General features: G+C 35.7%; 1 protein-coding gene across 6 annotated transcripts in view; it reads left to right on the forward strand.

Moving 5' to 3' along the window:
* Positions 1-22365, forward strand: part of LOC127870919 (protein spire homolog 1-like) — a 78707-nt gene extending 56342 nt beyond the window's left edge. For 3 of the 6 annotated variants that reach the window (XM_052413492.1, XM_052413495.1, XM_052413493.1), the window contains 10 exons: positions 5083-5203; positions 5899-5996; positions 6490-6510; positions 8346-8469; positions 10257-13027; positions 15000-15137; positions 15805-15903; positions 16607-16707; positions 17559-17761; positions 19045-22365. In XM_052413492.1, coding sequence (XP_052269452.1) covers positions 5083-5203; positions 5899-5996; positions 6490-6510; positions 8346-8469; positions 10257-13027; positions 15000-15137; positions 15805-15903; positions 16607-16707; positions 17559-17761; positions 19045-19325 — 3957 coding nt within the window. In that variant the 3' untranslated portion in view covers positions 19326-22365. The remainder of the gene's footprint in view (positions 1-5082; positions 5204-5898; positions 5997-6489; positions 6511-8345; positions 8470-10256; positions 13028-14999; positions 15138-15804; positions 15904-16606; positions 16708-17558; positions 17762-19044) is intronic. The other 3 variants (XM_052413496.1, XM_052413497.1, XM_052413494.1) reach the window with 3 other exon arrangements.
* Positions 22366-24172: the final 1807 nt, after the last annotated feature.

Here is a 24172-nt window from a genome sequence, read left to right on the forward strand (position 1 = left end):
AAAATGATCGAGATCGGTGAAAAAACATGGCTGCCAGTGGGCGGCGCATTTTTCTCTATATGTATATAGTGGCAGTTTTCCCTATTTGGTATAGAGAAACCTTGTAAACACTCTAGAAGTCAAAATTTTTGCCCAATCATCATGAAAGTTGGTCAAAACATTGGTTTTATTGATATCTCGGATGAGTTTGAAAATGGTCGGGATTGGTGAAAAAACATGGCTGCCTGTGGGCGGGGCATTTTTCTCTATATGTATAAAGTGAAAACATGTGAACACAGTAAAAGTCACATTTTTGTCCCAATTTTCATAAAATTTGCTCAGAACATTTGTTTCCTTGATACAAGAGTTGAATTTAAAAATGGTTCCGGTCAGTTGAATAACATGGCTGCTGGGAGGGGGGCAGTTTTCTCATTATGCCCCCCCCCTTTCGAAGAAGAGGGGGTATATTGTTTTGCTCATGTCGGTCCGTCCGACCACCAGATGGTTTCTGGATGATAACTCAAGAGCGCTTTTGCCAAGGATCATGAAACTTCATAGGTACATTGATCATGACTCGCAGATGACTCCTATTGATTTTTAGGTCACTAGGTCAAAGGTCAAGAGGTCACGATGACCCCAAATAGTAAAATGGTTTCCGGATGATAACTCAAGAACACTTATGCCTAGGATCATGAAACTTCATAGATACATAAATCATGACTCGCAGATGGCCCCTATTGATTTTCAGGTCACTAGGTCAAAGGTCAAGGTCACGGTGACCCAAAGCAGTAAAATGGTTTCCGGATGATAACTCAAGAATGCTTATGCCTAGGATCATGAAACTTCATAGCTACATTGATCATGACTCGCAGATAAGCCCTATTGATTTTCAGGTCACTAGGTCAAAGGTCAAGATCATGATGACCCGAAATAGTAAAATGGTTTCCGGATGATAACTCAAGAACGCTTAGGCCTAGGATCATGAAACTTCATAGGTACATTGATCATAACTCGTAGATGACCCCTATTTATTTTCAGGTCACTAGGTCAAAGGTCAAGGTCATGATGACCCAAAATAGTTAAATGGTTTCTAGATGATAACTCAAGAGCGCTTATGCCTAGGATCGTTAAACTTCATAGGTTCATTGATCATGACTCGAAGATGACCCCTATTGATTTTGAGGTCACTAGGTCAAAGGTCAAGGTCAGGGTGACCTGAAATAGTAAAATGGTTTCTGGATGATAACTCAAGAACGCTTATGCCTAGGATCATGAAACTTCATAGGTTCAATGAGCATGACTCGCAGATGACCCCTATTGATTTTCAGGTCACTAGGTCAAAGGTCACGTTGTCCTGAAATAGTAAAATGGTTTCTGGATGATATCTCAAGAACGCTTATGCCTAGGTTCATGAAACCTTCATAGGTATATTGATCATGACTCGCAGATGACCCTTATTGATTATCAGTTCACTAGGTCAAAGGTCAAGGTATCAGTGCCAAATAACGTATTCACACAATGGCTGTCAAGGTCACGGTAACTCAGCTTAGAAAAATGGTTTCTGGATGATAACTCAAGAATGCTTACGCCTAGGATCATGAACATTTATAGGTATATTGATCATGACTCGCATATGAAATAATGATGAAACTTGACCAGGATGTTTGTCTGGACAATATCTAGGTCAAGTTTGACATTTGGTAAAGATTGAATGAACGGACTCCTCTCAGATGAGCGAACTAGGGCCATCTTGGCCCTCTTGTTTTTCAAATAGCACAAAAACAGAAAGGCCATGAGGTTGCAATCATTTTCAATCATTCAACAGTTGCTTTCTTCTAGTTCTATTCTTCTTACAGAATTATACTCAAAGAAACATAAACAAAGAAAGCGTATGTTTATCCCAGATAACACATAACTAGGTTCTTATTTAATACATGCACATACCTGTACCCTGCTGTAGTGCATGCGGCTGGCTAGAAAAGCAGAGTCATAGCTTCTTGAACACAAAACAGTTTATGTTCATTCAGGACACAGAGTTTTATGTTGAAACTGATTCATTTAGATGAAATGTCTTGTAAAATGCTCCTGTATTTTTTTTAGCTCACCTGTCATGAAGTGAAATGGTGAGCTTATTTGATCGTGTGATGTCCGGCGTCAGTTGTGCGTGCGTCCGTCAACAATTTGTTTGTGTCGACAGTAGAGGTCACAGTTTTCATCCAATCTTTATGATATTTGGTCAGAATGTTTATCTTGATGAAATCTGGGTTGGGATTGTATTTGGGTCATCTGAGGTCAAAAACTAGGTCACTAGGTCAAATAATAGAAAAACCTTGTTTAGACAATAGAGGTCACAGTTTTCATCCAATCTTTATGAAATTTGGTCAGAATGTTTATCTTGATGAACTCTGGATTAAAATTGTATTTGGGTCATCTGGGGTCAGAAACTAGGTCACTAGGTCAAATCATTGAAAAACCTTGTGTAGACAAAAGAGGTCACAGTTTTCATCAGATCTTATTGAAATATGGTCAGAATGTTTGTCTTGTTAAAATCTGGGTTGGGATCGATAGGTCATTAAGTCAAAGTTTAAAAAAAAATGTGTAGATAGTAGAGGTCACAGTTGTCATCCAATCTTAAAAATAAAATTTTGCCAGAATGTTATTCTTGATGAAATCTGGGTTGGGATTGTATTTGGGTCATTTGCGATCAAAAACTAGGTCACTAGGTCAAATCATAGAAAAACCTTGTGTAGACAATAGAGGTCACAGTTTCCATCAGATCTTTATGAAATTTTGTCAGAATGTTTATCTTGATGAAATCTGGATTTGGATTGTATTTGGGTCATCTTGGATCAGAAACAAGGTCACTAGGTCAAATCATAGAAAAACCTTGTGAAGACAATGGAGGTCATAGTTTTCATCTGATCTTAATGAAATGTGGTCAGAATATTTATTTTGATAATGTCAGATTTTGGATTGTATATGGGTCATCTGGGGTCATAAATTAGGTCACCAGGCCAATTCTAGTAAAACCTTGTGTAGATGAAAAAGTTCACAGTTTCCATCATGTCGTAATGAAATTTTGTCAGAATGTATTAATTGATGAAATCTGGCTTGGGTTTGTATATGAGTCATCTGAGGTCATAAAGTAGGTCATCTGGTCAAATCATAGTAAAACTTCCGTCAGGTGAGCGATTCAGGGCCATCATGGCCCTCTTGTATAATTGTTAATGTCAGTATTTTTATGCATTGTTATATTTAGATGTAAAAAATACAACTTTAAAATTTTACTTTTAATATGTTACATTTATATAATGAATGTTAAATAAAAAATATCCATATACTCATTGATAAGTAATATATAAGTAATACATTAGTGTGTGTTAATATTCCTTTGAAATCAGCCCTATTCAGAATATTTTTGAGTTCATGCCACCTTTAACTCCCATTGGATTGCTCTGCCTCTGATGTGTGCATGCTACTGAGATCTTTTGCAACCAGACACCAACAAATATTCTTATTTTAACCCTTTCCCACTCAGAAGCAAAGTGAAATGGCTATATCCAAATAACATAAAACCAGAATAGCCTGCAAGTTACTCACAGTCTGTTCAGGTTTTATGCTGTTTGCTGCTTATCAGTATCTAAGGGGTAAATGAAGCCTTTAAAACTTGAATTTAGTAAGAAAGGGCTTTAATTGAATTTAACTTTCTAAGGACTACACATGTTGTCAAAATAGGAATCTTAAGTGGAAAAGGGTTAAGAAAGCGTACTTTCAAAGCCAGAGCTTCATCATTTGTCTTTTTATTGCTATCTAGATTTGACAGCAGTGTCAGTTGGATTTACCGGTAATGGATAAATTCATGTACATATTACTAGTATACTGTTGTTCAATAATATGTAAATGAAACCACTTTGGTTGAATTGTTCCTGGGATTAGCAATTGACTGATTCAACAGCACTACAGGTATTGTAGAGAAAAAAAATGTCATAAATGATTACCTAATGATGTTTGTTTATAAAATAGTTGCCATATCATTTAAGTTACATATATTATATTCTGGATTGCTTTGTTTTGATCTGAAAATAATGCCAATTAGCTATAAATGAAAACAGAAAATTATCAACTTAACAGAACTCTTCAATGTGGGTTTTTAGTATTTATGCAGACTTATTTCATTTGTTTTTTATAACTTTTTGGTCTACAGATACAGTGGTGAAAATTAAGATTTCAATGTTTACCACAAAAATAAAGATTTTCCAAAGTCTTGACTTTTAGTCATTTGTCATAAATTTTTATCTGCAATGACATTTTTGGAACAAAGGGATGTAATTTTTCATGAACTTTCCTACAAGGTGAAAAGGTCAACAAAGGTTATATGCCCTGCCATTATTTCCTATTTGATTAACAGGATAATTATTTAGAGTGCCATTCTTTATTACTGTTTTGTGTCTGGTGCTCTAAACTCTGAACTGTCATCAAGGAGTTTCTAACAGTGCAGGTGTATTCAAGCTAAGATTGTGTTTTTGTTTGCTTGAAGTTGCCTTAAATCTTGTATTGTGGATATGATATGATTTTGTTGTTGTTGATGCTTTGCATTATGCTGACAGCAGAGTATGTATAAAAAAAAAATTTTCTTAGTATGTTTTTAAGTGAGTTTTAATAATGAAATGCATTTGAAACAAAGAAGTGTACTTTGACTGCTTCTGCCATCTGACACACAGTTGTAACTTTAAGCAAAAACAAAGTTAATAGTGTAGAAACATTTTATTTATACAAAAAGGTGAGTTATGATTTTTAATGGGCAAAAAAACAAAGTGTTGTTAGTTCCAATGCTTAGGAATAAGCCAACAAGACATGAGTCCAAGTTTTTATTTATTAACAAGTTGTAAATTATTAATGAACACTTATTTGACTTAAAGAAGTTTTTATTAGGTAAGAAACTAAAATAATGTGAATACTAGTCCGATTCTAATAGAGATTGGCTTTGCTATGCTCACATTTATGTTCCCTTTGCTGTTATAAATGAACGATTTGATTGATTTTTGTTCTTTGTCTATAGAAAGGTGAGATATTAGCACGTAAGACTGGCTGGTTTTGTTGCAGGTAAGCAGACGGAAGCTGAACGATATTCCTGTACGAGAAATGGACCCACGTGAAAAACTCATGTCTGAAATCAGAAATAATCCAGTGATATTAAAACCAGTCAAGCAGGGTAAAGTTGTTGGTGAGAAAATATTATTAATTGCCTTGTATAATTGTAAAAAAAAAAGCTGTTCAACTAGAAAAAAAATAAGAAGATTTTTTTTTTTTTTTTAAATGTTGATCTTCTTCATATTTTCCCCCACCAAAAGACAACACAATATAGAAATGGCAGGTTTTATTATGTCTGTAGGTGTGTCTGTCTGTCACACTTTTTGGGATTATTACTCACAGTTACTTAAGCTATGTTGTTGAAAGTTGGTATGTTGATGCAGGGCCTTATGGGATGTACATGTATGACTTTTATTTATTATTTTATTAGAAAAAAAATTGTGGCTGCTATGGTTACAGAAAAAAGTGAAAACTAACATCTGAATCCTGCAATAACTCAAAAAGTACTAGAGTTTGGTTGATGAACTTTTTACTACAAAAACAATTACCCCGCATGGGGCTGTTCTGTTGTCTGTTACAAATAAAGCTCTTTTGTTTTTCTTTAAAAAGAAATCGTAAATTCTTGCCTTTCCCTTTCAACAAAAAAGCACCATTTTGGTGATACAGGTACACTGTCTGAGAAGCTTCTTCTGAATATTGTTGTCATGTTTTAGTAAGTATTATTTTCTAAAATTGTTGTCCGAATAAACCATATTAGGATTTGGAAAAAAAAAAAAGTTTCATCGCAGTTGTTATGGCTGACAGATCCTTTGTTTTTCCCTACCGCAGTTCGTAAACCACGTTTCACCAATGAGGACCATTCTGACGAGGAATACAGTCCACCTGCACCTACTAGAAAAATAATCAAACCCGTCATGTCCTTCCAGGTAATACAAATTAACCTGCGTTCTGTGAAAATGGAGCTTAATGCTTGCACATGCTGGGAAAATGGGGCTTTTTTATTAAGAAAAGACATTCTTTAGGACAAACATTCTAGAAAAGCAGAAAGTGACGACCCAAATTATTCTGGGGGAATTCACTGGATTATCAGGAACAACACTTTACACCCAAGCATTAAACCCCATTTTCCTCTTTCTGAGTTTGTATTGTTCATAAGTGTCTTCTTTTTTTAGTCTTTGATCTTGCATGTTTTTGTTTTGTTTTTTGTGTGAATTAATTAAGCATGTAATTGTTGTGTATGTCTGTCTAAAATGTTGTTGTCAATTTTTGTCTGTCCATTACTATTTAATTCTAAAACTATGCCCGCTTGTTGTTGTTATCCTTCGCAAAGAGTTATAAGTGGCAATTATATTAATCGTAAACACCTAACTTCAGAAAGATGTATTCTTACCAAATGATATTTATTTGAAATTTTACTAGGCTGTGAATGACTTTACACTGGTAAGTTGTAGTTCCTAAGAAAAAGTAGATGGGATCTTTTCTATTCTTTCCCCATAAGCACCTTTGATTTTGCAGTGATATTTAACAATTTGTGCTAATTTTGAAATTATAAGTTTTATTAAGAAACAACAGAAAATAGTTTTTACTTGGCATTTCTTTCACAATTATAGGCAGTCAAAATACAATCAGCTTTGCAGTATTTTACTTAATTATAAACATATATTTATACATGTACCTTTTGTTTTTATTGATAAAAAAAGAAAAATAAGAAGCTTAAATCTTTTTTAATTTCTGAGTGCTTACGTCATACTCGTAGGATATATAGTTATATACAAAAATTAGCAAGCATTTTGTCATGATTTCATTGCGCAGATCTGATAGTGCTTAAAATATGCTTCAAAATAAAAAAATGTAGTAAATTGAGTAAGCGTAACTGCACTGTAGCTGTACTGTAGTAGACTTCTTTACATACAATTTCAAACAAATGTATGGATAAAACATACATGTAGATTATTAGTTACACTGTGAGTTACTGATGGTATGAAAGTACTGAGGGTGTATATCACAATTGACCATCAGTTACTAACTGTGTAATGATTATATCTCAACCGACTACTCGATTAATCAGGGTGTATGGAGAATACACCATGGGCACGTGACCGCTCTAAGCCTATCGGATTAGGTCATTTTTGTAGGAGTTGAGATATATATTCATCCTGTTTAATCCCTTGTGTAACATAAGTTTCTTCCAAAAATATATATCTTGCTAACCTTAATTTTGTGGTACATTGTTATGTTCAATTTGTAACATGCATATTCTCTGGAGTTGTGTCACATAACACAACTTTCCTCCTATTGTATTGGTGTTATAATATTGAATGTGATCACAGAAGTAATTGATGCTATTGTTGCTGATAATTTTGAGGAATTTATTTTAGCCTGATTGTATTGAAAGCATGATACTTTATATCACCATGTGAATCAGTTTCATGGGTAGAACAAATACGTGTGTGTTTTGGGCGAGAACTTTTTTAACCCTTTCAGTGCTGGAGCCGAATTTTAAAGGCCTTTGCAAACAGTTTGGATCCATTTTGTGGCGTCTCATCAGGATCCAAACTGTTTGCTATTCTGAAAGTATTCTTTGAAAAAAATCAAAGAAAATGCTAATTTTAGAAATTCAGCAGACGACATTTTTGCAGACGACAAATTTCCCAGCATGCAAAGGGTTAAAGCATTCCAGAGAGGGGCTGAAATTTAAAGAATCCCTTTAACCTTGTAGACACCTATTATCTGAACCCATGTTTGCTCAAATAAGGTATCATGTATCTTGATTAAATGTGCGGAATAAGGCTATCAAAACTTTGTTCTCATGAATTATTTGTCAGGCTTTGCATTGGTTCCTAGTAAAAGTCAAATTCACCAATGAAACATGCAATATTTAACAGTCAGGTGTGTTCAGTTTAATTTTTTTTTGTATTAACCATTTTTAGAAGATTTGCCATACTTAATTCTAAGAGTACACAAAAATGGCTAATTTCCCCCCCCCCCCCCCCACACCCGACTTATGATATTCATTTCAAGATGTGGCACTTCAGTGTTCAAAATAAGGAAATTGTAACAACCAAATTTCCCAGGGAATACAATTTACAGATAATCAAATACATGTATATACATTGGTTTTTTATGTCTCTATTATTAACCCTTTTTTGCTCATAAGCGAAATAAAAAATGCCGATAATGCAGACAGTAACTTGCAGAGACTGTTCAGGTTTTATGCATCAAAGTACATATCTGAGTAGTGTAGGGTCAAGTCATTGTTGTTGTTGTTGTTTCAGGTTTCTACTGATGACTCTGACTCTTACGTCTCAGAGACAGACGAGGAAGGTCGACGTCACATCCAAGGTCCACTTATCTCCCCTTTGACGTCTCCGGACCAAAATGTATCATGGCAGAGTGCAGGTAAACATCAGCCCTGTCAAATAAGGATGTGGTATGAAACGTTTGTATCTCATCTAGAAATGTTGAGCAGATGCGTTTTACATCATTTATTAATTTTACCCACAACATTTTTATACCCCCATTACCATTGGTAATGGGGGCGGTATAGGAGTCACTTTGTCGGTCGGTCGGTCTGTCCAGAAATTTCATCCGATCTTCACCAAACTTGGTCACAAGTTGTATTTTGATGATGTATAGGTCAAGTTTGAATATGGGTCATGCCGGGTCAAAAACTAGGTCACGGGGTCACTTAGTGTGTTTTAAACCGAAAGTTTGTTCGGATCATAACTAATTCATTTATCATTAGATTTTAAAATAACTTGGTACATTTGTTCTCCATCATGGGACGGTGTGTCGCGTGAAAAAAGTACGTCGAAAAAGTACGTCGATATCTCCAAGGTCAAGGTCACACTTGGAGTTCAAAGGTCAAATGCTTGTCCGGGCCATAACTTTATCATTTATTGTGAGATTTTAAAATCATTTGGCAAATTTGTTCACCATCATGGGACGGTGTGTTGCGTGAAAGAATTACGTCGATATCTCGAAGGTAAAGGTCACACTTTGAGTTCAAATATTAAAAATCGCCATAAATGAGCTTGTCTGGGCAATAACTATGTCGTTCATCATGAGATTTTAAAATCATTTGGCACATTTGTTCACCGTCATTGGACAGTGTGTCTTGCAAAAGAATTATGTCAATATCTCCAAGGTCAAGGTCACACTTTGAGTTCAAAGGTAAAAAATGGCCATAAATGAGCTTGTCCGGGCCATAACTATGTCATTCATTGTGAGATTTTAAAATCATTTGGCATATTTGTTCACCATCATTGGACGGTGTGTCGCGCGAAAGAATTACGTCGATAACTTCAAGGTCAAGGTCACACTGTGAGTTCAAAGGTCAAAAATTGCCAAAAATGAGCTTGTCCGGGCCATAACTATGTTGTTCATTGTGAGATTTTAAAATCATTTGACACATTTGTTCACCATTATTGGACGGTGTGTCGCGCTAAAGAATTAGGTCGATATCTGCAACTTCAAGGTCACACTTTGAGTTCAAAGGTCAAAAATGGCCATAAATGATCTTGTCCGGGCCATAACTATGTCATTTATTGTTAGATTTTAAAAATACCTGGTACATTTGTTCACAATCATTAGACGATGTGTCATGCGAAAGCATTATGTCCATAACTCCAAGGTCTAGGTCACACTTGGAGTTCAAAAGTAAAAAAATGGCCATAAATTTGGACGGCATGTCATGCGAAAAAATTCAATAGTTCAAAGGTCGAAAAGGCCATAAATGATAATGGCATTATAATTCTTAAAAATCGCCATAAATTTGATTCTCTTGTTTTGTGAAGACAGCATGCAAAATAGTCTGTGTCAACGCGGCACGTGGGGGTATACGTCACGTCTGTGATAAAGCTCTAATTAATACTCGTTTTGATTTGTTTGGAAAACCAGAAAAAAAGAAGTGAATTTATAATCTTAAACCCTTTCCCCCTCAGAAGCAAAGTGACAAAGGCCATATGCAACTAGCATAAAACCAGAAAGGCATGGAGTAATTCGCTGTCTGATCAGGTTTTATGCTGTTTGACGCATCTCCGTAACTAAGGCTAGGAATTGAATGCTTTAAAACTTGAATTTGGCAACAATGGTCTTTGATTGAATTTGATTTTCCAAGAGACTACACAAGAATCATAATTGGTATCTAAGAGGTCAAGGGTTAACACTGTCCTTGCTTATTTCAGTCGCAAGAGACCTTGCTCAGCATGGTTCAAGCCAGAGTCGAGCAATTGGCAGACGTCACACAATAAGCGCATGCGACACAAAGAATGGGAAAAAGGTATCGCCAGTGTCTGCTTCCTCCCAGCATGCAACTGTCATGGAAGATGATGAGTTTGATGAGACACCACAAACTAAACATCGCTTTTCTCGAGAGCATGTTTCGAGAAGGGTGACCAAATCCAAGCTTGTATCGTATCGACAAAAAGACAGTGGTCACGTGCATGGCAATTGTGATATTGTTGACAGTAGCATTGTGCACAAACATACACATAAAGACTTACAGCACCAACAACAAAAGCATTTAAAGCATGCTGAACATTGCGTGTTGTCAAAGTCACAAGGCAATCTTTTAGAGAATTCTGTTTCAGTGCCAAACAACTTGAGCGAGTTTGATTCAGAATACCCTCAGAAACCGAAGCGTATCACACGCTCTGTTAGTGTTGCGTCGATTTCTGAACCTCAGTATTGTCATTCCCCGGTCCGATGTAGTTCGCCCAATGCCCATGGTGGGAGACCAGAATCCCCCGTGCGACGGTTATCGTTGTCGCGCTCAGAAACATTCACTTGTAGTATTCCTAGAAAATCATCGAAGTCTTGTAATCGTAAAGAGTCGTTTGTTTCTACGCGTTGTGATTCCCCGCAAACTCGTGCATTAAAACATCAAGACTCGTTGTCTTCTCCATCTCCACCACCTCATTGTGAAAGTCCAACTCATTTGACTCATTCTCATAGTTTCAGACAAGTGTCCCCCAGACGACATTCCGTAAGTGTTGTTTCTCGTGACGTTGAAAGCTCACACCTTGAGCGTAAAACACACCAGCATCACCATAGACACTCTGTGCATGTTTGTAAAATGCATGATCCTTTATCCCTGGACTCCCGTGCTGCAAGTTTATCCAATGTAAGCAATAATATTTCTTCTGAGTTTAGTGCTACAGATGAGGTTCAGAAGGAAAATCTGATCAACAAGGGTGTATCAACAAAAGAAAGAGCGAAGCCAGTTCGTAGGCATGCTAGTGTATCCAGTATTGCATGTTTGTCGAAACCAAAGCATGATCATAAAGCATTAGTTGTCAATTCAAAACGTTCACAATCTGTTAACAAACTTGCCTGGGCAGATGTAAATAAAATTGATAGTTCAGAAAATTCTGATGAGGAAACATTTGTTTCTGAATCTGCTATTCAAATAAAGGACCCTAAAGAGAAAAATAAACATAAAGTGGAACCCAAGACTTTGCACCCAGTAGAACCCAAAGCTGAAACAAAAGTTAAAACAGAGCATACAACTGAAAGTCAAATTAAACATGTGATAAAATCAAATAATGTTTCAATTGATAGTATAAAAGCAAATAATAATATTTCTGATAAAATTGTAACTGAACCTAAAGAAAATAAGATATTTCATGGTGAACCATTTTTACAGAGTAGTGAAAAAGACAATGGTGTTGGTTCCCTCACTAAATCAAGGGGAATCATAAGAGCTAGGTCCCGACCTGAAATCGGTTCAATTAGAACACGTCAGACTTTGAAAGAGGAGGAAGAGGAAATTTTCAAGAAAATTGAGAAAATTGGTAAAAAGAAAATAGAGTCTAAAGAAGAAGTACACGACAAAACTGTTATCTCAAGAGCTGTATCCCAAAGGGTGAGGCCTGCAAGTGAGATAGACTTTGACAGACAGGCTAGAATGAGAGCAAAATTAATTCAAGAGCGCTCCAGTAATCTGTATCAGTCCTCCAATCTATCAAAGTATGTGGACAAAGAGGAGTCACAAGCAATAACTGCTAGGAAAACTGCTGTGCCAAAGTCTATAATAAAAAGTTCGAAAACTGCTGATGACATAACTGATGCAAAATCTGGGGGTGAATCAAGACATGAACATACAGATGGTCGCATGAAAAGCAATGACCATGCACAAAGTATGGGTGATTTAACAAATGCAATAACTGATAAAGAATTACAAATGGAAACAGATTCAAAAATATCAAGTGACAACAAAGATAATGCAAGTAAACCAAAGAAAAGTGTGCGTTTATCTAGGCAAGTCGCTGTTAGAACAGAAAGATCTGATATCAGACTTAGAATTCCTATTAAACCAGTCCATGATGAACAACATACTGTTGACACAGAGCAAAATCAAATTGAATCAAAAGCAAGGCGCATTGGTGTGTTTACTCAAGACAATTTAAGTAAGGTCAAAGTAGAAAATACTGAAAACGTATCTGAATCTGAAAAGAGCCTTGTTAAAAACTCAACATCAAGTAAAACAGAAATACTACAAGCTAAACAGGAAGTGACCTCATCAAAACAGGAAGTAATGTCACAAAATAATGCTACAACTTTTCATAGGCCAGAATTCCGTCCTCTGCGAAGAGTGATGCGTTCTAGCTCAGAAGTGCGTCCGAGATTTGAGACAAAACCGGTGAAAGGCTCACACAATCTTTCAGTTGACTTTGAAAACCACAGTAACGGAGACAGCCCAGACAAACATGTGTTAAGTCCTCCGCCTGAATTCAGAGACCCAGTGGACTCTGACGCAACCTCGAGCAGTACAGACCCGGACTTGAAGGTTGAAAGCACCATTGACAATATTCCCGACGTCATAAAAACGAGTAAGGCTGAGTTTAAGGTGGCCGATCTGCTGCATGTAAGTTGGAAATGCGACGCCTCCCCTGAGCATCTTGCTACTAACTCCTCCCCCACTTCCTCCACGTCTGATTTCAGAATACCCGCCTCTGTGAGTATAGCCTTCACTCATACCGTATTTTACCATGTATTACGCTCAGTTTTACACGCCCATATTTCAATTTAAAAAGTTGGCGTGCACGCTTTATTGATATAACACTATTCTTACTGCTAAATTTTGAAACATTCATTGATTTGATATCTTATTTGCCAAGATTCTTTATAAGAAAACTTGTGTCCTTTATTTTGGAATACAAAAATCTTGTGTGCGTAATACATGGTTAAGTACGGTACTTCATTATTTGAGCATTGCTTCAGGAAAACCAAGCTTAATACTTAATGCATGTGCATGAAGGGTCATCCCAGATTATTCTGAGGGGGGCTTATCAGGGACAAAACTTTGAGCTTAAACTTGATTTCAAGTAAAAAGAAGAGACTTTCCTTAAACAAGGAAAGTGTTGGCCCTGATCAGCTTGTGCTAACTGCCCAGGCAAATGAGGGACGCTACTTTATGCAAGTGCATTAAGCCTAGTTTTCCCAGACCGAAGCTCATTGTATTATTATGATTTTTTTTTGTTTCAGTTAGCAACCATAATTACTAATTTTGTACAGAGTTTGAGGAATAAATTTTAGAACATTATCTTGATATTTCTCTAAAGAGTCCTTTTCTAAAATGTTAAATTCAGTGATTCTAAGGTCTCTAATTCAAATATGATTTTCTAAGGTAAAACAAATGTTTTGTTTTTAAAACCTTGTAAACTAAACATCATATTTAATTTTTTTATGAAAAAAACAACAACAACATTAAATAAACTTTTAATGGAGTAGACATGACTCAAATTTCCTTAAGATTTTGCTAAATAGACCCTTTCCCACTAAGTTAAAATGTGCAAACAGCATAAAACCAGAACAGCCTGCAAGTAACTCGCAGTCTGTTCTGGTTCTATGCTGTTTGCTGCTCAACAGTATCTAAGGTATGAAACTGAAACCTTTAAAACTTGGATCTAGTAAGATACGTTTTTAATTAAATTTAACTTTCTAAGGTACTACAAATGCGTCAAAAGACGTATCTAAGTGGTAAAGGGGTAAAATGCTTTTATCACAGGCAAGACTCAGTTTAGAATAAACGGATTAACACAAGAGTCAGTTTAGAATAAACGGATTAACACAAGAGTCAGTTTAGAATAAATGCATTAACACAAGAGTCAGTTTAGAATAAATGCATTAACACAAGAGTCAGTTTAGAATAAATGCATTAACACAAGAGTCAGTTTAGAATAAATTGACAAACTTTTTAAATTGTGTGATATTGTGTGTGGTAGATCATTATTTCTGAACTGAAAGAATTCATGCAAAGATTTTTTTTGATTTTTTAATCCAGTCAGTTTCTACAAATGTTGATGTAGTTTTTATATACCCCTGGTATTAATCAAACCAAGGGGCCAGAACACAATGTGAATTAACTAAGTGACTGTTCTGCTAACTTATAGACTTGTCAGCATTTGTTTCATAATTCCAATCTGATCATACTACCACATTTCATTACTTCTTTCAATGTTCTTTATAGTTCTAACTGTTTAAACGGTATTCCTTTTACCAAAACACTGATATTACTATTTTAGAATTTAGTATTCCAATGGCAGCATGTTTTTAAAAACAAAATCTTTTCACCTCTTTACTTTAGAAACCAACAATTAGATCTTTCGTAGATTTGCTTCCAGTTGTTATTTGAAGAAAATTAATGTGCACAATCTTGTCTTTGATTTGTTAATGTAGTATTTGGTCTAATAATTATCATAACTAAAGCTTCAATTGTTACAGTCAGTATATTTGTATGTGTATTTGTTTCAATAGGGCAATTGTCATGTAGAAATTCAAACTTTCTTAAATGTTTCTAATGCTTTTAAAAAAATACTCAAACACATTTAAACTTGTGCTTATGATGCGTTAGCATTTGGTTATATGAAGAAATACAAAGCTTAATATTGTTGTCATTGCAAGTTCTTTGTATTGTTTGTGGACAGCACAAGTGGCAGAACCCGATTGAGTGTTTGTCCTTGACCCTTGAAGAGGTCATTCACATTCGCACTGTGCTGACAAAGGCGGAGCTCGAGAGCCTGATCATGAACCCTGACCTTTATACGAAGGTCGGCAAAGGAAAGGTATGTCAAATCTGATCATGACTCCTGTCTTTTATGCTAAGGCTCGCAAAGAAATGGTAGGTTAAAACATTCAGTGCGGGAGCCGAATTTTGAAGGCATTTGCAAACAGTTTGGATCCAGATGAGACGCCACAGAACGTGGCGTCTCATCTGGATCCAAACTGTTTGCTATTCTCATAGTATTCTTTGAAAAAAATCGAAGAAAATGCTAATTTTAGAAATTCAGCAGACGAATTTCCCAGCATGCAAAGGGTTAAAACTCATTACAAACCCTGAGATTTATACCACTGAAGGTGGATTGGCAAAGGAAAGTTAGGTCAAGTATTAACATGACCCCGACCTTTAGGCACAGTAGGTCAAATTACCATGATCAGTGACCTTTATACCAAGGTTTTCAAAGGAAAAGTAGGTTGATATTCATCACTACGGTGACAAGCTCCAGTTTGCACGTAATGTCTTTCACACAACACCCATATTTGTTTCCAATAACATGTTGCTTTGGCCTACATGTCTTATGGACACATTTCGAATGGTTATGTCCTTGTGCAAAATTTTCACCTTAAAAGTATGTGAATATTACGTTCATCTATGTGTTATACTATTATGTTGACTTGTTTCAGATTTGTTTCACTGCAAGAAGAAAGAGTTCAATTTCTTACTTGTTTCAGATTTGTTTCACATGCAAGAAGACAGAGTTCAAGTTCTTTAAATGGGGAACCAAGTGTAAATTCTGTGGTCGCTCTGTTTGTAACTACTGCCTAAAAAAGGTATGTACAAACGATAATTAACATTGGCTGAAATTCTTAATTCTGACTCTAATATTAATCTTTATATGAAATGGTATATTTTGACTCTAATAATAAACATTTTATGAAAAGCTCAAAAAATCATTTAATGTTTACAAATAAAGTCAGAATAGAGTATTTCATTATATGTTACTTATGTAAGAGTAGAGCATTTTATTTCATGTTATAAATTAAAGAAGTTGGTACAGAGAAAATCATTCAATGTATATCATTATATTTAGAATTGGCTATTTAATTAAATGCAGCGATTAAGAGTAAAAGTAAAGTATTTCATTAAATGTTTATTTTGCGAATTAGAATATATGATTTTATTTAATGGTTATAATTAGAAATGTAAAAAAGCATTCATGAATAGTCGAAGCCACACAAGTAACCCAAGTCATGAGATCTTCATGTATTTTGTTTCTACTACATATTCAATTAAAATTTCGCACATGTGTTCACGCTCATTATGTGAGGTCACTGACCAATTTCCATAACTCTGACATACAACTTAGAATTGTCTTGGGACAGCTCTGGTTTATTTATAATTATTAATTTATTAAAGAGTAGGAATATAGTACTTTATTTTGTAACAAAATAAGATAAGACTATCTCATTACTTAAAATTACTGAAAAGGAAAAGCTCCAATGATGACTGTGTGTACTTTAATTGTCCTTTCAGATGAGTGTCCCAACGGAACATTTTGAGAAAATCCCTGTGTATACGCTAAGCCCCGTACCTTTGAGTCCCGAAGTTCTGGAGGCACTTAAGGTGTATGAGAGGTATAGATGTCTACGACTTGTTTGTTTCACCCCAACCACCCCCCACCCCTTTCTTCAAAGATGATGGGATATATTGTTTTGTGTCTGTTTTCTGGTTGAATAATTAGTTTGGGAACAGTTTTTTGCTGCATGATATCGAGGAATGGAATCGTTTAATCTGGTTTGCTTATCACTTTTGAGGAGTTAAGAGGCATTTTAATTTTTAGCAAGGCTGTTTTCAGAGAAAACCCGAGGTATTGTCATAGCCTGCTCGCCGTCTGCCGGCGTCGTGCTAAAACCTCTACATTGGCTCTAAAATCAAAGTGCTTCCACCTACAACTTTGAAACTTAATATGTACATGCACCTTGATGAGTTCTACACGCCACACCCATTTTGGGTCACTAGGTCAAAGGTCAAGGCCACTGTGACCTCTTAAAAAAAAAAAAAAACATTCTAACAAGCTTTCGCCGCCAAGCGTGGCACCTGTTATGCGGTGCTCTTGTCAAAGGGGCTTTATTTTTATGTTAGTTTAAAACCTATTTAGTGTAGCTTGATTGCATAGAAAGCCTAATGCGTATTTGAAACGTTCTTGAGTATGTTTCCTGGGACTAGACCCAGTACTTGGTGTCTATGGGGGGATCTAAAGAACGCTTTCTCAGTGGGGATAGAACCCGTTACATCCCAGTCGCTAGACTATTTATATCATAGTATCAAGACTTTTGACCTTTTTGTTATTCATTTTAAGTATTTTATCATCCTTAAAACCTTCAAAATAATCGAAAGGTTATATAATTGTCCTGGATTCTGTATTATGTTTTTACCCAATTTTTTTTAACATAACACTATCTGAACATTTCACGTTGGTTTTCAGCACCGGATCTGTACCACATAGTCCAGCCACTGATCGCAAATCCCGGAACGAGGCAGACCAACAGATCAATGGTTCCGATTCAGACTTGTCACCGGCTTCCAAGGAAGAGGACAGATCTACGAGTAGGCGCCGAAGTCTCCAGCGGTCGCACACCATCGGCATCGGCGAGACAAGACCACCACCCAATAAGGCACTTCTTCAAGGTGTGTTTTGTTATTTGTTTGGGCTCTAGAAAAACCAGGCTTAATGCATGGGCGTAAAGTGTCATCCCAGATTAGCCTGTGACGTCCGCACAGGCTTATCATGGAGGAAACATGATGCTTTTCTTGAAATTTTGGTGTTAAGAAAGTCTCTTTGTAGCGAAAATTCAGTTCAGGAGGAAAGTTTCGTGCCTGATTAGCCTGTGTGGACTGCCCAGGCTTATCTGGAACGACTTGTTACGGACATGCATTAAACACCATTTTCCCAGAGCAAGGCTCAATTATACTCTTTTGCAAACATAGTTTAGTTTAAACCTATTTATTTAAACTTGATTGCATAAAAAGCCTAGGGCTTATTTGAAACACCCTCGAGTCCAAACATAGTTTGATGGGGGCATGTTTGAGTCTCTCTGTCACTTTTTCAGTCCGCATAGAATTCAATAAGTTTGTGGAGCAAAAAAAAAATTCTCATTTCCCAAGCGATTAAATGGAAACTTCATTTGTGATTTGACCATGACTTGTAGATGTGCAAGATATTTCTTCATTTCTGATGATCCCTAAATTCCTGAGTTATAAGCCCTTGAACATGGCTGAAAATTGGTGTGATGGTTTGAGTTAACTCTTTCAGTGCTGGAACCGAATTTTGAAGGCCTTTGCAAACAGTTTGGATCCAGATGAGACGCCACAGAATGTGGCGTCTCATCAGGATCCAAACTGTTTGCTATTCTGATAGTATTCTTTGAAAAAAAATCTAAGAAAATGCTTATTTTAAAAATTCATCAGACGACTTTTTAGCAGACGACAAATTTCCCAGCATGCAAATGGTTAAGTCTCTAGTTACAATAAGGGGCAAAAATGTACCTGACCCTCCCCATCTCTCTTCCCCCCTTTCCCTTATATCTGTCTTCGTATCTGTCTGTTTACAGAAACTTTTTCACGTGTTTTCTCCTACATCATTCAACATGTAACATTCCAACTTACTGGCAATGCTCTTGATGGTTTTAATTTGTGTATGTGCGATTGTTCTCGTACTGCGTTTAAAGTTACAAAAGAAATGCCCCATTTTAAAGGAAGGCATTCTTTAACATCATGCTTAAGTATAAGGACATCATAGGGGGTAGTCTTTGTAACTATCGTGACAAATTCTAGTTGGTACTGAAAATACCATTTAAAATTATGATTGTCAATAAAGCATTAGAAAGAAAACACTTCTCAGTTGTATTAGTTTTAGAGCACTAGTTTCTTTTGACACAAATTTGTTTCAACACAACTTCAATGCTTTTCAGGTCCACAGGTCAGCATTTGCTGCGACTGTAAGTCCATGGTCATGGAGATAATCCGAGCCAGTCGATCATCTGTTTCTCATCTGAGCCGTAGATCCATTGAGGTGAAAACTGGGTCAACAACGGAAAACAAGGACTCAGGTAGCAACTCTGCAAGAGGGAGTGTGGTTCTTCGGCCAAGAAAATTGGAGCTGGGTGAAGAACCACCTAGACCGCGATCAATGCTGGCGAATATTAATTTTAAGTCTTTCAATTTGTCGTCAAAGTTTGGGACTGACTCATGAGTGTGAATGATGTTGCAATATATTTTGTTCTCTTAGTGACCAGCTATCATTTGTAAGCGAGGTAAATGAAAGTATTGTCATCTGTCCACAACCCTTCTTTAATCCATATTTCTTTAACATATATATAATAAATAGGTTTCTGTGACATTTGCATTTGCAAAGTTACTTACGAATATTCTGACTAATGTTATTCTTCAGATAAAAAATTTCAAAATGAATCTTTAATAAACAACATTGCATCCCACATGGTGGTATTATATTGGATTAGTTGTCTGCCTAGCAATCAAGAGGTCCTGTATTGGATAGTACCATAGTACCAGGGCTCGTATTTACCAACCATCATATGTCTGAAAATAAAAAATATTCTTAAAACTGTAATATGTGTCGCGTTCTGGGAAAATTGGGCATAATGCATGTGCGTTAACTGTCCTCCCAGATTAGCCTGTTCAGGCTAATCAGGGACAACACTTTCCGCTTTTATGGTATTTTTAGTTTCAAGGAAGTACCTCCTTACCGAAAATCAAGTTTAGGCAGAAAGTGTTGTCCCTGATTAGCCTGTGCAGACTGCACAGGCTAATCTGGGACGACACTTTATGCACATGCATTATGCCCAGATTTCTCAGAACAAGGCTCATATACTAAACATTCCTGAAAGTCAAGTCCAGCATGGTGGTTTATAATCTTTAATTGTATACTCATTTATTAAGAACAATATGTTCATGAAATAAGCACTAGTTTTAGGATGTTTATATGCAAACTCATTGGTATATTTATGAAAACTTAATCCTGTCCCACTCAGAAGCAAAGTGAAAATGGTTATGTGCAAACAACATAAAACCAGAACAGCCTGCAACTAACTCGCAGTCTGTTAAGCTTTTATGCTGTTTGCAGCTTATCAGTATCTTAATGTTGGAATTGAAGCCTTAAAAATTTGAATCTAGTAAGAAAGGTCTTAAATTAAATTGAACTTTCTAAGGGACAACAAATGCGTCAAAATACTTATCTAAGTGGTAAAGGGTTAATACTGTTCTTTATTTTTAAGTCTAAGAATGGGTAAGTGAATACGGGCCCAGTTCTCCTTGTGGAGAGAATCTCAGTTACCTAGAAGTTAAAGATATTTTGTTTGTTTTTTAACAATTTCAGATTTAACAAAAATTGAAAACAAAAAATATCAATACAAATATGCAAATCAGCAGAAAAAGTATTTTATCTTTATGTGATATGTTATGAGATTGCTAAAAGGTATAACAGATGTTTTTGTTTATAAACAAATATACCGGTATTGCTGTAAGTAGGACACAATGTGACCCAAACACTTAGATCATTAACTGTCTGTTTATAAATTTTTACAAACACACATGTTTGCTTGAAAAAATTGTTAATATGAATATGCAATTCGTTGATATTGTTATATGAACTATATAATTGTTGATTTGTTACAAACGGTTGTTGAGTCTTTAGCCAAAGATATCTATCTGCAATAATATTTTCACTGTTCCTGTTGTTCATGATTTTATAATTTAACAAATTTTAAAATAGTGATATATATTGATGATGCATTTAATTATTGCATTTATGAAAGAGAGATATGTGTTGATACTACATTTAGTTATTGCATTTACTGTCTTAATTGTCGTCCTTAAATAGATTTTAAAAATCAATAAATAAAAAGGTAAAGAGTTTGTATTAAGAGAATTCTGGCTCTTTGGTCACCTAATATCAGCTCAGATTAGTTTTTAAAAGCTACTCCGAATGTCTCGATAACCAGCCTCAGTGTTTCTGTTTCATCTGATAAAATGTTTTATTTCATCTTTTGTAGTGTTTTATTTCTTTTTTTATAGTGTTTTATTTCATGTAAAATAGAACATTAACAATTAATTTAACAACACAAAATTACAATGATAATGATCATCTTAAACACAATTTTAATTGAATATATAATTTGTGTTAACAACATTTGTATACCACATTGAAATTGGGCTATGCTCTGTGAAAAAGGGGTTTAATGCATGTTTGTAAAGTGTCGTCCCAGATTAGCCTGTGCAGTTTGAAATATCTTGATTAGGGCTAATCTGGGACGGCACTTTACGCACATGCATTAGATTCCCTTTTCACAGAGCACAGCTCAATTAAAAAACGTTAGCTTACTTGTAATCTTCTCAACTAAAAACAGTTTTAATATATTCTAGAAATCGGTGCAAGTTGTCTATTGATTCTTAATAGTCAAGAACTATCTCCTTTTTCTGATACAATTTTAGCAGCCATTATTGGTAGTTAGGCCAATATAATAAGTTGTTTGTTTCCATTAAAATCTCCAAGAATTTAGTGAATATAGGTGGACCGGCCTTACTTGTTGTTTTTTTCCGTTAACACACAGATAAGAATGTTAAATGAGAGAAATATTCCAAATATCTTTTTTGACCCTTTCCCCCATTAGAAGCAAAGTGAAAATGGCTTTTGCAAACAGCATACAACCAGAACAGCCTGCGAGTAACTCACAGTCTGTTCAGGTTTAATGCTGTTTGCTGCTCATCAGTATCTAAGGTTTGGAGACGAAGCCCTAACAACTTGAATCTAGTAAGAAAGGTCTTAAATTGAATATAACTTTCTGAGGGAAATGCGTGAAAATACGTATCTAAGTGGTATAGGATTAAATATCTTGTTGAACACATGAAAAATTAAGAACCAAAGGTTAGGGTTGGTCAGGCTATTGGAAACAAACAACTCTTTGTTTCAACATTATTCACGTTTTGTAGTCACACTAAATGAAAATAAATAATCATAATTTAGAAGAGAGTTGATAGTTACCATCTTAACAGTAATGCATTTTAAGTGTTGCTTTATTTTATTCAAATTAACCAGTCTTGCAAAGTAAGCATTCAGTAGGTTAATTACCCTGATTAAGTTATTTGAAGGTATTTGTAATGGCAAATCGGAGACGTTGTTGTTTGTATACCGGATAATCTTTGTCCAAAAGAAAGGTTGTGTTTATATTTATGCCTGAATATAAAATGCTGAAAATAGATACTAACAAAAATAAGTATTGCGTTTTTTTGTTTCTTTATTCTCTGAAGCTCAGCAAGACTGAAGTCAAAAAGTAGCTTTGAACATAAGGTAAAATTTTTTACAAACTCGGGTGTTCATTCTTAGGCCTATAAAGAAACTCTCGGGTTCGTCCTTAGGCTTTTTGAGAATCTCTCGTGTTTGTCCATTATATAGGCTTATTGAGATACTCTCGTGTTTGTCCTTAGGCATATTGAGAAACTCTTGTGTTCGTCCTTAGGCTTATTGAAAAACTCTCGTATTCGTCCTTAGGCTTATTAAGAAACTCTAGCGTTTGTCCTTAGGCTTATTAAGAAACTCTAGTGTTTGTCTTTAGGCTTATTAAGAAACTATAGCGTTTGTCCTTAGGCTTATTAAGAAACTCTAGTGTTTGTCCTTAGGCTTATTAAGAAACTCTAGTGTTTGTCCTTAGGCTTATTAAGAAACTCTAGTGTTTGTCCTTAGGCTTATTAAGAAACTCTAGTGTTTGTCCTTAGGCTTATAAAGAAAACTCCCGTGTTTGTCCTTAGGCTTATTAAGAAACTCTAGCGTTTGTCCTAAGGCTTATTAAGAAACTCCCGTGTTTGTCCTTAGATTATAAAGAAACTCCCGTGTTTGTCCTTAGGCTTATTAAGAAACTCTAGCGTTTGTCCTTAGGCTTATTAAGAAACTCTAGTGTTTGTCCTTAGGCTTATTAAACTCTAGTTTTTGTCCTTAGGCTTTTTAAGAAACTCTATTGTTTGTCCTTCAGCTAGTTGAGATACTCTGCTGTTTGTCCTTAGGCTTATTGAGAAACTCTTGTGTATGTCCTTAGGCTTATTGAGAAACTCTCGTGTTCATCCTTAAGCTTATTGAGATATGTTCATGTTCTTTCTTAGGCTTATTTAGAAACTATCGTGTTCTTCCTTGGGCTTATTGAGAAATTCTCGCGTTCGTCTTAAGGCTTATTAAGAAACTCTCGTGTTTGTCCTTGGGCTAATTGAGATACTCTCGTGTTCGTCTTCAGGCTTATTGAAATACTCTCTTATTGGTCCTTGGGCTTATTGAGAAACTCTCGTGTTTGTCCTTAGGCTTATTGAGAAACTCTCTTGTATGTCCTTAGGCTTATTGAGAAACTCTCTTGTTTGTCCTTAGGCTTATTGAGAAACTCTTGTGTATGTCCTTAGGCTTATTGAGAAACTCTCTTGTTTGTCCTTAGGCTTATTGAGAACCTCTCGTGTATGTCCTTAGGCTTATTGAGAAACTCTGGTGTATGTCCTTAGGCTTATTGAGAAACTCTCTTGTTTGTCCTTAGGCTTATTGAGAAACTCTCGTGTATGTCCTTAGGCTTATTGAGAAACTCTCGTGTATGTCCTTAGGCTTATTGAGAAATTCTCGTGTATGTCCTTTGGCTTATTGAGAAACTCTGGTGTATGTCCTTAGGCTTATTGAGAAACTCTCTTGTTAGTCCTTAGGCTTATTGAGAAACTCTCGTGTATGTCCTTAGGCTTATTGAGAAACTCTCTTGTTTGTCCTTAGGCTTATTGAGAAATTCTCGTGTATGTCCTTAGGCTTATTGAGAAACTCTCGTGTATGTCCTTAGGCTTATTGAGAAACTCTCGTGTATGTCCTTTGGTTTATTGAGAAACTCTCGTGTATGTCCTTAGGCTTATTGAGAAACTCTCGTGTATGTCCTTAGGCTTATTGAGAAACTCTCGTGTATGTCCTTAGGCTTATTGAGAAACTCTCGTGTATGTCCTTTGGCTTATTGAGAAACTCTGGTGTATGTCCTTTGGCTTATTGAGAAACTCTCTTGTTTGTCCTTA

The sequence above is a fragment of the Dreissena polymorpha genome, chromosome 3 (genome assembly GCF_020536995.1).
Source record: "Dreissena polymorpha isolate Duluth1 chromosome 3, UMN_Dpol_1.0, whole genome shotgun sequence".
NCBI classification, from domain to species: domain Eukaryota; kingdom Metazoa; phylum Mollusca; class Bivalvia; order Myida; family Dreissenidae; genus Dreissena; species Dreissena polymorpha.